At 44.5% G+C, this 13395-nt stretch overlaps 1 protein-coding gene across 15 annotated transcripts in view; it reads left to right on the plus strand.

Annotated features, from left to right (window-relative positions):
- Helz (helicase with zinc finger) overlaps positions 1–13395 on the plus strand; it is a 145081-nt gene that overhangs the window by 27585 nt on the left and 104101 nt on the right. For 12 of the 15 annotated variants that reach the window (XR_015630449.1, XR_015630448.1, XM_087570844.1 and 9 more), the window contains one exon: positions 1474–1510. Coding sequence is in view for 10 of the 15 variants with exons in the window: in XM_087570844.1 (XP_087426970.1) it covers positions 1474–1510 (37 nt within the window). In the remaining 5 variants the exon portion in view is untranslated. Of the gene's footprint in view, positions 1–1473; positions 2711–13395 lie in introns of all 15 variants that reach the window. The other 3 variants (XM_087570852.1, XM_087570854.1, XM_087570853.1) reach the window with 2 other exon arrangements.

Genomic DNA, 13395 nt, shown 5'->3' on the forward strand with positions numbered 1-13395 from the left:
AGGTTTCTCTGAGCATCAGGCAGGTGGCAGGAGTGAGTGCAAGCAAGGGGTTTCTGGAGAGAGATTAAGGATGTTAGTTAGCATCCAGGGCTTGGTTCAGGTCCCAGGAAGAAGCAGGCTGCAGACCCGGTGTGATGGTGGGACCTGTTGGTGTGAGAGAAGGAGCAGAGTGCAGGGAGGACTAGCTGGGAGTAAAAGGAAAGGTGAGAGAGCCCTAGGCCATGCGCTCTGTGCGGAAGGTGAGATATCATTCACTCAGGTCACTGGCTGCCTCTGGGGACACGGCAGGTGTGTGGCTCACATTGGATGCAGGGTAGGTTGCTGTCGGCCATGATGGGACTAGCTTCCTTAGACAGTCTGACTTAAGGAGAACCTGAGAGAGTTAGGGCAGGAACTCTTTTTATGTTTTTCTTTCTTCAACAGTCTCACTGTGTAGCCCTGGCTGGTCTGGCCTCCATTTGTAGAGTAGGCTGCTCTCCAACTGGTGATCCTCCTGCTTCTGCCTTTGGAATGAAGGTTTACAAGCTTGCAGAGCCAACTCTGAGAGAATTTCTGCCACAGCACCAGAGAAAAGAAAGGAGCCTGTGGAAAAAATAGAAGTCAAGTCACAAGTTTAGGGTTTTTAAAATTTTATTTTTTAAAATCATATTTATTTTTACTTTATGTGCATTGGTGCTTTGCCTGCATTTGTATCTGTGTGAGGGCGTCAGATCGCCTGGAACTAGAGTTACAGACAGTTGTGAGCCACCATGTGGGTACTGGGGACTGAACCTAGGTCCTCTGGAAGAGAGGCCAGTGCTCTTAACTACTGAGCTATCTCTCTTAAGTTCCCCTTTCCCCCTTCACTCTGCAAGACTGGGTTTATGGTTTCTCTGTGTATTCCTGGATGTTTTGGGATTTACTCTGTACACCAGGCTGGCCTTGAACTCAGAGATCTGCTGTCTCTACTTGCATGCTAGGACTAAAGGTGTACGCCACCATACCTGGCTCAGTCAGATTTTTTTTTTTCTTTTTAAGTTGGGAAAAATAATAGCATGATAGTTTAGGAATGAATCAGTGGAAAGGAACCATGATAAGGTATGGTAGAGTAGAAGAAGCTTGGAGGTGGATGGTTGGTAGGTTTAGAAAGGAGTAGGTGTGAGGAGAGGCTGCTGGGAAGGAGTAGATACAGCTGTGACAGTGGGAATTCTCAGTCAAGCCGTTGGCAGGGGAAGAGGAGGTGTGGGAGGAGGTCGTGGCTAGCTCGGAGGCTGGAGGAGGTGAGAGTGCTGTGGGAGTGGGTGCAGGGCAAGCACTGTGATGTGGTGGAGGTGGCCCTCAGAGAGCATGGGCATGAGCCATCCCTGTGAGTGTTAGACTGACAGCATTCACAGTTCTCCTCAGAGACAGCTCGGCTCCTCTGTGCTGCTGGGTCTTAAAAGCAGCCTTTGAAGCATGTCAGTTTACCTTGTGTCTTTTCTTTTCTTTTTGTAGAAAAACTACGGGCAAGCTGATGAAGATTGTAGGCATGGTATGTTTAAAAGACGGGACCCTTTTCTGATTTGAAGGTTTTTTAAATGATTAAATTGAACAAAGTTTAAGGTTTGATTTTTTTTTTTTAAATTTCCATTTGCCAATTTCGAAAGCAATTATAATGTTATATCCTCTCTTACTGTCATGCCTAGTGAAGGATTGAGTTGTCTTTCCTGCGGTGACAAGCATATACCAGGTGAACATGTGGGCATGACTGCTGACATTCCTGTCCCACGTGCTCCTTCACCCTCGCTCCCTCAAGGGGCGTTTAGAGTGAGTCCTTTAAGTTCAGGCAAGCAGTTATAGTCTGTAAGTGCCATGTTTAAGAAATGCATCACATCTTGATAAAAATGCTAACCTCAATATGTTGAAAATATCTGTGCTTTCTTCTAAACAAGTCAGAGTACGTTCCTTAGTAGTCTGACTGGAATGTTCTGGAGTTCTCTTTCCTGTTTTCTTGTGGCCGGAAGTTGAGACCAATAAGATCCACATTCTCTGAGTGCTCATTGTGTGGAGATCCTTTTCCTGGCCATTGCTGCATCTCTGTAGAGTGCCCAGGACCCTGAGGGTGAAGGGTTCAGTGTGCCTTCCCACGCTCTCCTGCTGGGCTGTTCACACAGCTCAGTGGCTTGGATAATGTAAGTCATGTTTCATTTATCCAGAACTGGGGGTTCAGGCCGAGGTATTTGACATGTTTAGGTCTTGTTTGTTTGTTTGTTTTGCCTCTTTATTTCTTTGTGTCAAAACTTTAAAAAGGAATTAAATATCTATTTTACACCTTACCCAGCCACCTTACATACTTCTGTGGCACATGGGGCATATTTTACACATTAGTCACTAATGCTCAGTGGCCTTTCTGTGAACCTTGCAATAGAATTATAGCAGTTTGGGGCTTAAATTAGAATTAGAGATATTCCTGTCATCTTTGCACATTTCTAAAAACACTAAGCAGATACAATGCCATATAGAGAAATGTAACATCTCTGTCTCATCTGGAGAAGTGGTGTGCTTAGTAAGCCTGCCTTTACTGTACTGAGAAACGCAGGGGCTTATAATACATAAATTGGTTTTTCCCCAATTTAGCAAATAGTTTTATAGTGGAGCTGGCCAGATGGCTTAGCAGGTAAGAGAACACTTGTTCTTGCAGAGAGAGGATCCAGGTTCGATTCCCAGCACCCACGTGATGGCTCAAACTTCTGTAAGTCTAACCCTGGGGGATCTAGCACCCTTTTCTGACGACTGTGGCCACCGGGCACAAGCGTGGTTCATATATTTACATGTAGGCAAAAACACTCAACACACATAAAACAAAATTGAAAAAGTCCAAGAAACAAAACCAAACAAGACCCGGCACATGCTTACCACGGCGTTCTTACTCCACGGTAGCATGGCTGTCTTCCCAAGGTAGTGTTCATGTGCGAGTTCCCTTGCCTCCTGTGACGCAGTCCGTAATTCCCAAACGATGAGCCTCCAGCAGGTTCCAGTTTGTCCTTCGTCTTGCTTATTGTTGCCGTTGGTTCATACCTGGTCTTAAGCAGTGGCAGCTCTCTGGGCTAATTTTGTGTACTGCCGGTGCTTTTAGAGACCCTGTCATGGTGTAGTATGACATGTTCTTGCCCTCTGCAATGTGTGCGAATGCTCCTCACACTCTCCGGACACTTTGCCTTTCTCATGTACAAGACTTGGTTCCATCTCGTTAATTCTCACTTCCCTGAGTTCTTGAGAAGTTGATTCAGACTTCTCATTTGGGGAATGTGCGTACAGAGGTCCCAGGAGATTATATGATTTGTGAAAAGTTTTGGAAGAGTAAATGTTGGTGAGGGGGAATTTTCGTTTTCCTGTTTTATTTAGTTTCTTTTTTTTTTACTGTAAAGACAGCATCTCTCCATATAGCTCCGGCTCTCCTGGGCCTCAGTATGTGGAGCAGGGCTTTGAGCAACATGGCATTGTAGACTTACACACATTTAACCCAGATGAATTACCGGGATAGAAGCTTAGCCATTGCGAAGAGGAAGTTGTGACGTGTGGAGCATGCTTGGTGGTGTCAGAGCAGTGGAGTACCGGTTGGAGATCCCTTCTGACCCCTGATCCTCTAATCTCATTTCTAGAGTCCTATCCCAAGGAAATAATACCAATGGAAGGGAAATTGTATGCATACTGGTGTTCACTGTGGTGCTGCGTGCTAAAGTGAGAGGTAGTTGGCGCTCAACAAGGAAGGGCTTCATTTATTATAGTCTCTGTGGTCTGTGTTCCATACTCCTTTTAGGTCACACCAAAGAACTTGGAAGTGGTTATTTTATTTTATTTTAATTTAATTAAATTTATTTTATTTTATTTTAGACAGGGTTTTTCTGTGCAACAGCCTTGGCTGTCCTGGAACTAGCTCTATAGAGCAGGCTGGCATCCAACTCAGAGAGCCACCTTCCTCTGCATCCCATGTGCTAGGATTAAAGGCACACACCACCACTGCCTGGTGGAAGTGGTCCTTTTGTATGTGCAAGTGTGTGAGCATCAGGCATGGGACCAGAGGTTGACATTGGGTAGTCTCTACTTTTTCTCCATTTTTTTTTATTGGGGCCATGGTATTTCGCTGGACCTAGAGCTCCTTGCGTGATGAGACTGATGGCCAACAGGCCCCTGAGATTATTCTGTCTGTGCTTCCCCTGTTTCCCCAGCACTGGGGGTGCAGACGTCTACTGCTGAGCCCTGCATGCGTGTCAGCTTCTCATGCTTGTGTGGCAACACTTTACCCACTTTTACCCACTTTCCCTAGAAAGAGTTGTCTTCCTACCGACCGTTATACAAAAGCATCTCTCCAGTGTTAATCATTTCAAGTAGACGTTAGACAGTGCTGGCTATCGTTATTCACGCAGCTACAGAATTCTGTCTGATTTTTACATATACATTTTCCAATTCTCAGTGATGTTATTTTTATGTAATATAAATGGTGTGGCTAGACCAGCCAGTTGACTAACAAGCAAGAAGAAACTCTTGGTTCCTGGTAATCCGTTACACTGCATGGTTACACCAAGATGCTTCCAGGTCAGGCCTGGAGCTCTCATGAGTGCCTCAGACCAATCCTTCCTGTGTGATGCTCATTCTTCTATTGTGGGGTCAGTTTGCATTTTCTTTGGAACTTGTGTATGTGTGGGTGTGTCACTTTAAAATAAACAGCTCATCAGCCAACTTACATGGATTCTGATACATTATGTTGTATTGACTGCCACTGCCAAGAAGCAGGTGATGGCGACCTTCAAACTTAATTCCTACTCTGGAAACATCACAGAGTATCACTAAATCAAAAAGCAAAAAGCAGTTATTATCTATCTATCTATCTATCTATCTATCTATCTATCTATCTATCTATCTATCTATCTATCTATCTATCTATCTTTTTGAGTTAGTCTCTGTCTGTCAAACTGCCCTGGTTCATTGTTGCTGATGTTAGCCCGTGTTCTCCTTTTAGAGTACATTGATGGCCTCAGAATATACTAATTTGGCACACATGGTGTCAGGGCCTTTACGGTTGCCATGGGTTTTCTTCTTTCTATTCATATGTTCTTATGAAATTCTATTTTGATCCCAAGGAGCTCCAGAATGATTTTCTGGTGCGGTAGGTAGATAGTCCATCAGTAACTTGCATCTGGAGGAAGTGCAAATAATTCTTGAAATAATTCTTACTATACTTCTTTCTCTCATTCCATCATGTGGGATGTGGGGCCTGAGTGAGCCAACGTTCTCAGGCTCAGCCGCAAGTACCTTCACCCGCTGAGCCATCTTGCTGGCCCTGTGTTTTGAAATGTTTTAAAGTAACTGTAGACCAGGAGACAATGACCTCTCAGTGTTTCTGTGTGTCTCGCTAAACGAGGCCATGCTGCGCCAGCACAGTATTTCGTTCATCTAACAAAATAGACTGTTGCTATTTGAGACCCAGTCCATAGTCAGGGTTACTTGGTTGCTCTTAAGAAATCTTTATAGCTGACTTGTTTAATTGGAACTCAACAAGAAGTTATAAAGTTTTGAAGGTGGAATTCAACTTTAGGAAGTAGCTGTCAGTTCTTCATAAAGAAGGGTCTGTGCTATGTCTCAGTTAAGAAATAAGATGTGGGGGGTTGGGGATTTAGCTCAGTGGTAGAGCACTTGCCTAGCAAGTGCAAGACCCTGGGTTCGATCCCCAGCTCTGAAAAAAAAAAAAGAAAAGAAAAAGAAATAAGATGTGTAGAGAAAGTGTAGAGACTTGAAACAAACTCAGGGTGCTGCTGGGTTCCTTCTGGCTTGAAGCCGGGTAAGTGATGTAGTGAGATCGGTTTTCATTATGTGAATGTAAAATGGGATGGGAACACATAATGAGACGATTCCAGTGCTTTTGAAAATTTCATTATACAGGAAACTTAGAATTTTGTTAAATGTATGTGTTGTGTGTGTGTGTGTGCGTGTGTGTGTGTGTGTACACACACATGTACATGTGGGTGTATGGGTGCTCCTGTGTGTGGTATGGCCAGCCAGAGGACAACTTGGTAGGGCCACCACGTGAGTTTTAAGGATGGAGCTCAGATCGCCATGTTGGCATCAAGTACTTTTACCTGCTGAGTCACCTTTCTAGCCCCTTAGGACTTCGTGTAATAACAAATTGAATGATTTGTGATATTTGAGTTGAACCCTGATTTTTATAAACATCAGGTATACAGTTCTGAAATCCTAGCCATGAGTTTTTTCAAGCTAAAAAGCCACCATCGCAAGTTCATGTTAGTGACACCTGACCTCTGAAGCAGTGATGGTGCAAGCAGCACCTCCTGTTAGGTAGCTAGCCGGGGACCTAAGAAATTGGCAGGTTACTGAATGATCCTCTTCTCAGAAGAATTTAGATATAGGTACACAGTCCTGGAGTTAAAATGAGCTATATTCCCAGCCCTTAAAGCACTTAAAATATTAACTTTTTTTTTTTAAAGATTTATTTATTTTATCTATATGTTAGTACACTGTAGTTCTCTTCAGACTCTTCAGCATCACAGTACAGATGGTTGTGAGCCACCATGTGGTTGCTGGGAATTGAACTCAGGACCTCTGGAAGAGCAGTCAGTGCTCTTAACCGCTGAGCCATCTCTCCAGCCCCTAAAATATTAACTTTTTAATTAATGTCTATGTGTATGTGTCTGTGTGGGTCTATGAGTTGAGTGCAGGGGGCATGCCAACCCCCTTGGAACTGGAGCTGCAGGGGGTGATGAGCTGCCTGACAGGGGGTGGAGGGGTAGGGAGTGGGAGTGGGGAGGTGGGGGGTGGGGCTGGGGGTGGGGGTGGGGGTTGGAGGGGTAGGGGATGGGGGTGGGGGGCTGGTCACCGAACTCAGATGCCTTGGACAAGCAGTGTGTGCTCGTCACCCCTGAGCCGATTCTCCAGCCGTTAAATGTACTTCAGAAAAAGTGTTTTATTTGCATATATTAATTACACATAGGAATGGGTGTCATCATGGCATCTTCACATGTGTATCTGATGTATTCTGATCGTATTAACCCCGGTACACTGTCTTCTCCCACGAAGCAGATCCTTTCCATGTGACTGGCTAGGCCCCCTCCACGCCCCTGCCATTTCCTTTTTCCTTGCGGTTGACTCAGGGAGTTTAATTAGGGTGCACAGAATCACAGGCAGCTTACCAGAGCGGAGAAAAGTTAAATGCACTTTGGTGTACATTATTTGTACTTTGCACTGAGTTTATCAGACTGGGACAACATTGTAAGTCAGGGAGAATCTGTAGTTTCTACGGTAATTAAATGGCTTTGTTGGAAAAATATTTAGTTGATAGGATAATAGTGTTTAATCACAATATCTCAGGTCAGACCCTCTGAAATACATTGTTTTATTTAACCCTCTTGTCTTCTCTATTATAGCCATGGAAACTGGCTGTGTGTGATAAGTCAGCTTGTTTAATGCACAGCGGCAGTTGTGAGCTGAACTGTGGCTTTGATGTGAGACAGTGGTGGGAAGCCATGCTGCTGTCTGGATCCACATCTGTCATGTGTCTACTTCAGGGCTTTACATGCTGAACAACCAGGAAAAGAACACAGAAAGAAAAGAAAAGCACTTCTTTTATTCTAGAAATAAAAAGCTAGAGGCCCTAAACTATTTTCTTTTTTGTTTTTATTTTGCTATCTTCAGTTATGTATATCTTGGTCAGTGTTCTATTGCTGCAAAGCGACATCGTGACCCAGGCTCCTCTTAGAAAAGAAAGCATTTAATCGAGGACTTGCTTACAGTTTCAGAGGTTAGAGTTCATTATTGTCAAGGTGAGAAGCTCGGTGGCACACAGACAGAAATAGAACTGGAGAGGTAGCTGAGAGCTATATCCTGATTCTCTGGCTCTGAGATTCTGTGCTAGGCATGGGTTTTTGAAACCTTGAAGCCCACCCCCAGAGGCATGCTTCCTCCAGTACCCACTAATCTTTCCAATAGTGCCACCCCCTGGTGACCAGGCATTCAAATCTGTGAGCCTATGGGAGCCATTCTTAATCAGATCACCACAATGTTTATGTGCGTATGTTAATTGAATGCTGATATTCTGCCCCTCCTACAGGCTAGAGATGCTAGATCCCCTGGGGCTTTAGGCTGACCGGGTGTTGAGAACCAAATTTGGGTCCTCTGCAGGAGCAGCAAGTGAAGAGCAATTATTCTTAACCACTGAGCCAGCTCCCTGAGCTGACCCTTGCTGTTTGCCTAGTCCTGCCTGCTGCTGAGCTTCTGGGATTTTCCTTTCTTCTTCCCTCACAGCAGGGTTACTGGCCTGTGTGGCCATGCCTGGCTTTTCTCTGGGTGCTGGGGATTCAAACTCAGATCTTGCTTTTACATCAAGTGTCTTTACCACTGAGCTACTTCTCCACCTGCCTTTAAAAAAACGACATTTCCTAGGCCGAAAGCTTTATTTTTTTCTCCAATAGGAGTTTAGAATTTAAGTTTTTCTAATTTGAAACAATTATAGATTGGTAAGTTATAAGGAGAGGTCGCATGTACGCTTCGAATACTTTTCCATGATGGTTTTGACTTCTCTTACTCTAGTACTGTACCAAAACCAATAAATTAGTGTTAGTACGAGTGTGTATAGCACGTGCCTTTTGTCATGTGCTGATTCGTGTAGCCACCAACAACCTCTGCACAGTGTTCTGTTACCATAAGACCTTGTGTACTGTCCCACACTCAACACTCACTGCCATTCCTGACCTCTGACCCATGCCAGCAACAAGCCACTCTCATCTGGCATGTGTCATTCTGCAGGTGTTGTGTAAGCAGAGTTGTAGCATGTTTTACCTGGAATGGTTTTCACTCACTCAGTGCCCTTGAGGTCTGTCCAGGCTGAGACTACCAGTGGTTCAGCTTTGATCTCTTAGTAAGAATTGAAGGCTTTATGGAATTGGATTTTGTCTTTCAGTCCGATTTCCCCCAAATGTTTGTTAATATTTGTACATAAAGCTAATTTTAAAAGTTCTGTTCCATGTATTTGTACATGTGCATGTATAGTGTGCTTGTGGAGAGCAGAGAATAGCTTGTGGGGTGTGGATTTTTCACCTTCCCTTCTGTGGTCAGACTCAGGCTTGATGGCAGCTTCTTTGCCCACTGAGCCGTCTCACCAGCCTGATGTACAGGACTTGTATTTAGATTATAGAATGAGAAGATATGTGAAGGCTTAGTGTTTAGAGTCGAGGCTCTGATGTTGGTGCTTAGAGTTAACGTGGAGGAGATAAACTGTGAACCAGGGTGGCCTCTGGTGTAGGATTCTCATGTTCGTAGTGACTCTTCTCAGGGGACTTGTTAATTAAACAACTAGAGTTGTACATAAATCTTTAGCTTTATTTTTGGAGACACGTTTTCGCCAAGTTGCCCAGGTTGGTATTGAACTCGCTACGGAGATGCGGTTACAGGTCTGAGCTATTTGTGCTTACTTATGAATGATACTGTAAAAGAAATGTCATATCAGTGCTGACTGGGTACTCATTAGTGCTGATCTCATAGTGTGTGTGTGTGTGTGTGTGTGTGTGTGTGTGTGTGTGTGTGTGAGAGAGAGAGAGAGAGAGAGAGAGAGAGAGGGAGGGAGGAGGGGGAGAGGGAGAGACAGACAGACAGACAGACAGACAGACAGACAGACTGACTGACTAGAGGTTATACCCAAGGCCTGGTGCTTGTTGGGTTAGTTTTCTACCAGTGGGCTACAGCCTCAGACCTGAAATTGTATTTTTACATGGCGGAAGTTTAAGGTAGAGCACACCTTGCCTTGTGAAATCTCAGTAAGTGTTGTACCACAGTGACAGGGGGAGTGAAGTCAGTGTTAGCACTTGAAAGAGCTTTCTCTTACAGGGCAGACACAGAAGACTGTAACTTTAATTATTTCAAAACTTATTTTAGTCGTGGTTTTTAAACTCTTTAACCTCCCTTTTAGCTCACCACCCACCAGAGGTAGTGGAAAAGAAAGGGTATGGGGGAAGTGGACCTGTTTAGAAAGGTTCTTTGGAGCAACTCCTGTCTGTGCTGTCTGGAACTGCTGTGCAGTTCACTTCAGAGGGTAGCAGGCAGCGGCAGCTCAATCCACTCACAAACACTTCAAGGGTACACCCACAGTCCAGTTCAGTAGAGTCAGGTTAACGACAGTGGTGGTGACATGACCTAGCAGAGAAAGCCAGGCCTCAGCCTCAGCTGGAGTCAGCAGGAGGGACCAGCAAGAACATCAGGAGAAGTTCTCTGCTGCGTCTTTCTCAGGGAAGTGAAGATCAACGAAGACTCGAGACCTGCAAGCCTTGCACAGCCAGCTGTACTAGCAAGCCATGCTCTGTCTTCCCTCACTCCATCAAGTCCTATTGTACTGTCCAAACATCATGTGCCCTCCACGTGCCTTGCCTCAGCACATGCATCCAGTCTGGCGGAGTGCATGGGGTCCCGACAAATGGAGCTCAACTATGCAATGTGTGTCATTAGCAAAGGATCTTCCATCACATGTACTTCTTGTGTTCTAGCAGAACATCCTCTCTCCTGGGTCTGCTTCAGCAAAATGTTCCCTCCGAGTCTGCCTTAGTCTTTCACCTGTGTTCACTTTAATGAAACGTTCCTTTATGTGTTTGACTCATCAAACCCATCTAACACAACTGACTCTCCAAAGAACCCTGAGTTTCCACTTCAGAGGAGAGGCAGCGTGTCTGCAGTCTTCTTTGGTGAGCTAGCTAGTAAGAACAGTCAAAGGTGAGCGAATTAACCACAGAACCAGTCCTGCACCTGAGCGAAGCCTTTTCTAGATTGAAAATTTCCCTTGTTAGCTTGCAGCAGAGATCTCAAGACACTGACTTCTGAACCGAGAAAGAGAAGGGCGTTTCAGGATAGAAAAAGCCCTTTTCAACTCAGCTTTTCTTCAGAGAGTGTTTTCATTTGGTTACTCAATACTGTCACAGTTTGCTGTGGCCACATGGTGGGTGTGTCTCTGGAAGTTTAGGGTCTTTAGTGAAGAAAAGGCAGTTGAAGATACTTTAAGCCGTGGTGTCTTATCCTGCCCTGGGCACATACACAGGCTTGTTTGTTTGCTTGTTTGTTTGTTTTTGTTTTTTCAAGACAAGATTTCTCTGTGTAGCCCTGGCAGTCCTGGAACTTTCTCTGTAGACCAGGCTGTCTTAGAGCTCATGGAGATCTGCCTGCCTCTGCCTCCTGAGTGCTGTGATTAAAGGCATGGCCACCACAGCCCAGCTCTCACAGGCTGTTTTGCACATATTGTGTTAACAGTGCCACGAGTAAAAGCTTTACTGAAGCATGTGCATGGCTTCAGAACCGTGTACAGGGTTCGGAGAGTTGGGACTCAGGTTAGCATTTTTGTTAATTGTGTTATTAGCTAGTTTAGGTGTCAGGTTATTTCCTGTTCGTACACAGTGGGGCAGTTGGGGTGCACTGAAGGGATTAGGGCCAGTGTGCAAGTCCCGCCATCTTATGTTTTCATGAAGGCAGCATCTGCAGGGCAGTGCTGCAGAGGCCATCCAGTGTCACAGAAACTGCTGCCAGCCGCTGTCCTCTCATGGGCAAGGTTGGCAGGCGCAGGAGAACTGTGTGGTTACTTGGTGGGATACTCGCCACTGTGCTCTTAGTTTGCTGATGTCATAACTTTAGACATCGTAACAAATGACCCTTTCAACTCTGTCCAGTAACTTGATTTAGGCTTTCCATTCTCTTTGAGTCTGTTTGATTTCTTTTAATTTTTTAAAAAAAGTGTACGAGTGTTTTTTTTTTCCTTTTTCATGTATGAATGTGTACTGTGTGCATGCCTAGTGCCCACAGAGGTCAGAAGAGGGCATTATATTCCCTGGAACTGGAGTTAGACATGGTTGTGAGCCACCATGTGGGTGATGGGAACTGAACCCTGGTTCTTTGGAAGAGCAAACAGTGATCTTACCCGATGATCAGTCTCTCTGTGAAACCCTTCATTTTTTTTTTAAACGATAGGGTCTCATTATATAGCTTAAACCAGGCTGGAACTCACTATATAGATGAGGCTGGACCTTAAACACGCAGAGACCTGCCTGCCTCTGCCTCCCAAATGTTGGGATTAAAGGCATTCGAATGCCAGCCGAATTTGTGTTTTTTAATTAATTAATTTACTTTTATGTGTATGCGTGTACCTGTGTAAGTTTATGTACACCACGTGAGGCTCACTGAGGCCAGAGAAAGGTATTAGATCCCCTAAAACTGAAACTATACATGGTTGTGAGGTGCCGTCTGGGCTCTGGGCGCCATACCTGGGTCCTAAGTCCTCCAAACTGCTGGGCCATCTCGCCAGCACCCCTGGGTCTGTTTCTATACACTGTCCTTTTCACAAATTTCTATGAATCATTGTGTGGCAAATGAATTTTTGTAAAAAAAAAAATAAAATGGCTGATATTTAGGAAGAGATTCTATGTTATTTATTTGAGACAGGGTTTTAATATGTAGCCCTGGCTGGCCTAGAACTTAGCGTGTAGACCAGGCTGACATTGAACTGTAGATATTTGATTGTATGGCATTGTGTGGAGGTAGAGGTCAGAGGACAACATGTAGGAATTGGTTTTCCCCTTTCACAATGTGGTTCCAGGGCATAAAACAGTTGTCAGACTTGGTGACAAGTATGCTAACCTGCTAAGCCATCTTTGTAGTCCTGCGAAGAGAGCTCAAAACAAAATGCACACATACATGCTTAAAATAGTTTAGTATTTTTTTTTTAATTCATTTATTATATATAAGTACACTGCAGCTGTCTTCAGGTACACCAGAAGAGGGCATCGGATCTCTTTACAGATGGTTGTGAGCCACCATGTGGTTGCTGGGAATTGAACTCAGGACCTCTGGAAGAGTAGTCGGGTGCTCTTAACCGCTGAGCCATCTCTCCAGCCCAATAGTTTAGTATTTTTAAAAAAGATTTATTAATTAATTTATTTAATGTATGTGAGTATTTGGTTGCTGTCTTCAGACACACCAGAAGAGGGCATCAGATCTCATTACAGATGGTTGTGAGCCACCATGTGGTTGCTGGGAATTGAACTCAGGACCTTGGGAAGAGCAGTCAGTGCTCTTGACTGCTGAGCCATCTCTCCAGCCTTGGTTTAGTGTTTTTGAGACATAGTAGGTCTTGTCTTGTAGCATGGCTGGTACTTACTGTGTAGTCTAGATTGGCCTCAAGAGTTTCACAGTTTTGCCTCAGCTTCCTGAGTGCTAAGTACCTATGTGGGCCACTATGCTAGGCTTAGAACTAAAACGTTGATCGCTGTGTGTGTGGGATGCATGAGTGTGGCATGTACTGTGGTGTGCTGTGGAAGTCAGAGGACCTGTGGAGCCTTTGTGGAGTTGTTTCTTTTCCTTATACCTTAATGTGTTCCAAGTCAAACTCTGGTTACT

This window comes from Rattus norvegicus, chromosome 10 (genome assembly GCF_021556685.1).
Source record: "Rattus norvegicus strain SHRSP/BbbUtx chromosome 10, alternate assembly SHRSP_T2T, whole genome shotgun sequence".
Classification (NCBI taxonomy): domain Eukaryota; kingdom Metazoa; phylum Chordata; class Mammalia; order Rodentia; family Muridae; genus Rattus; species Rattus norvegicus.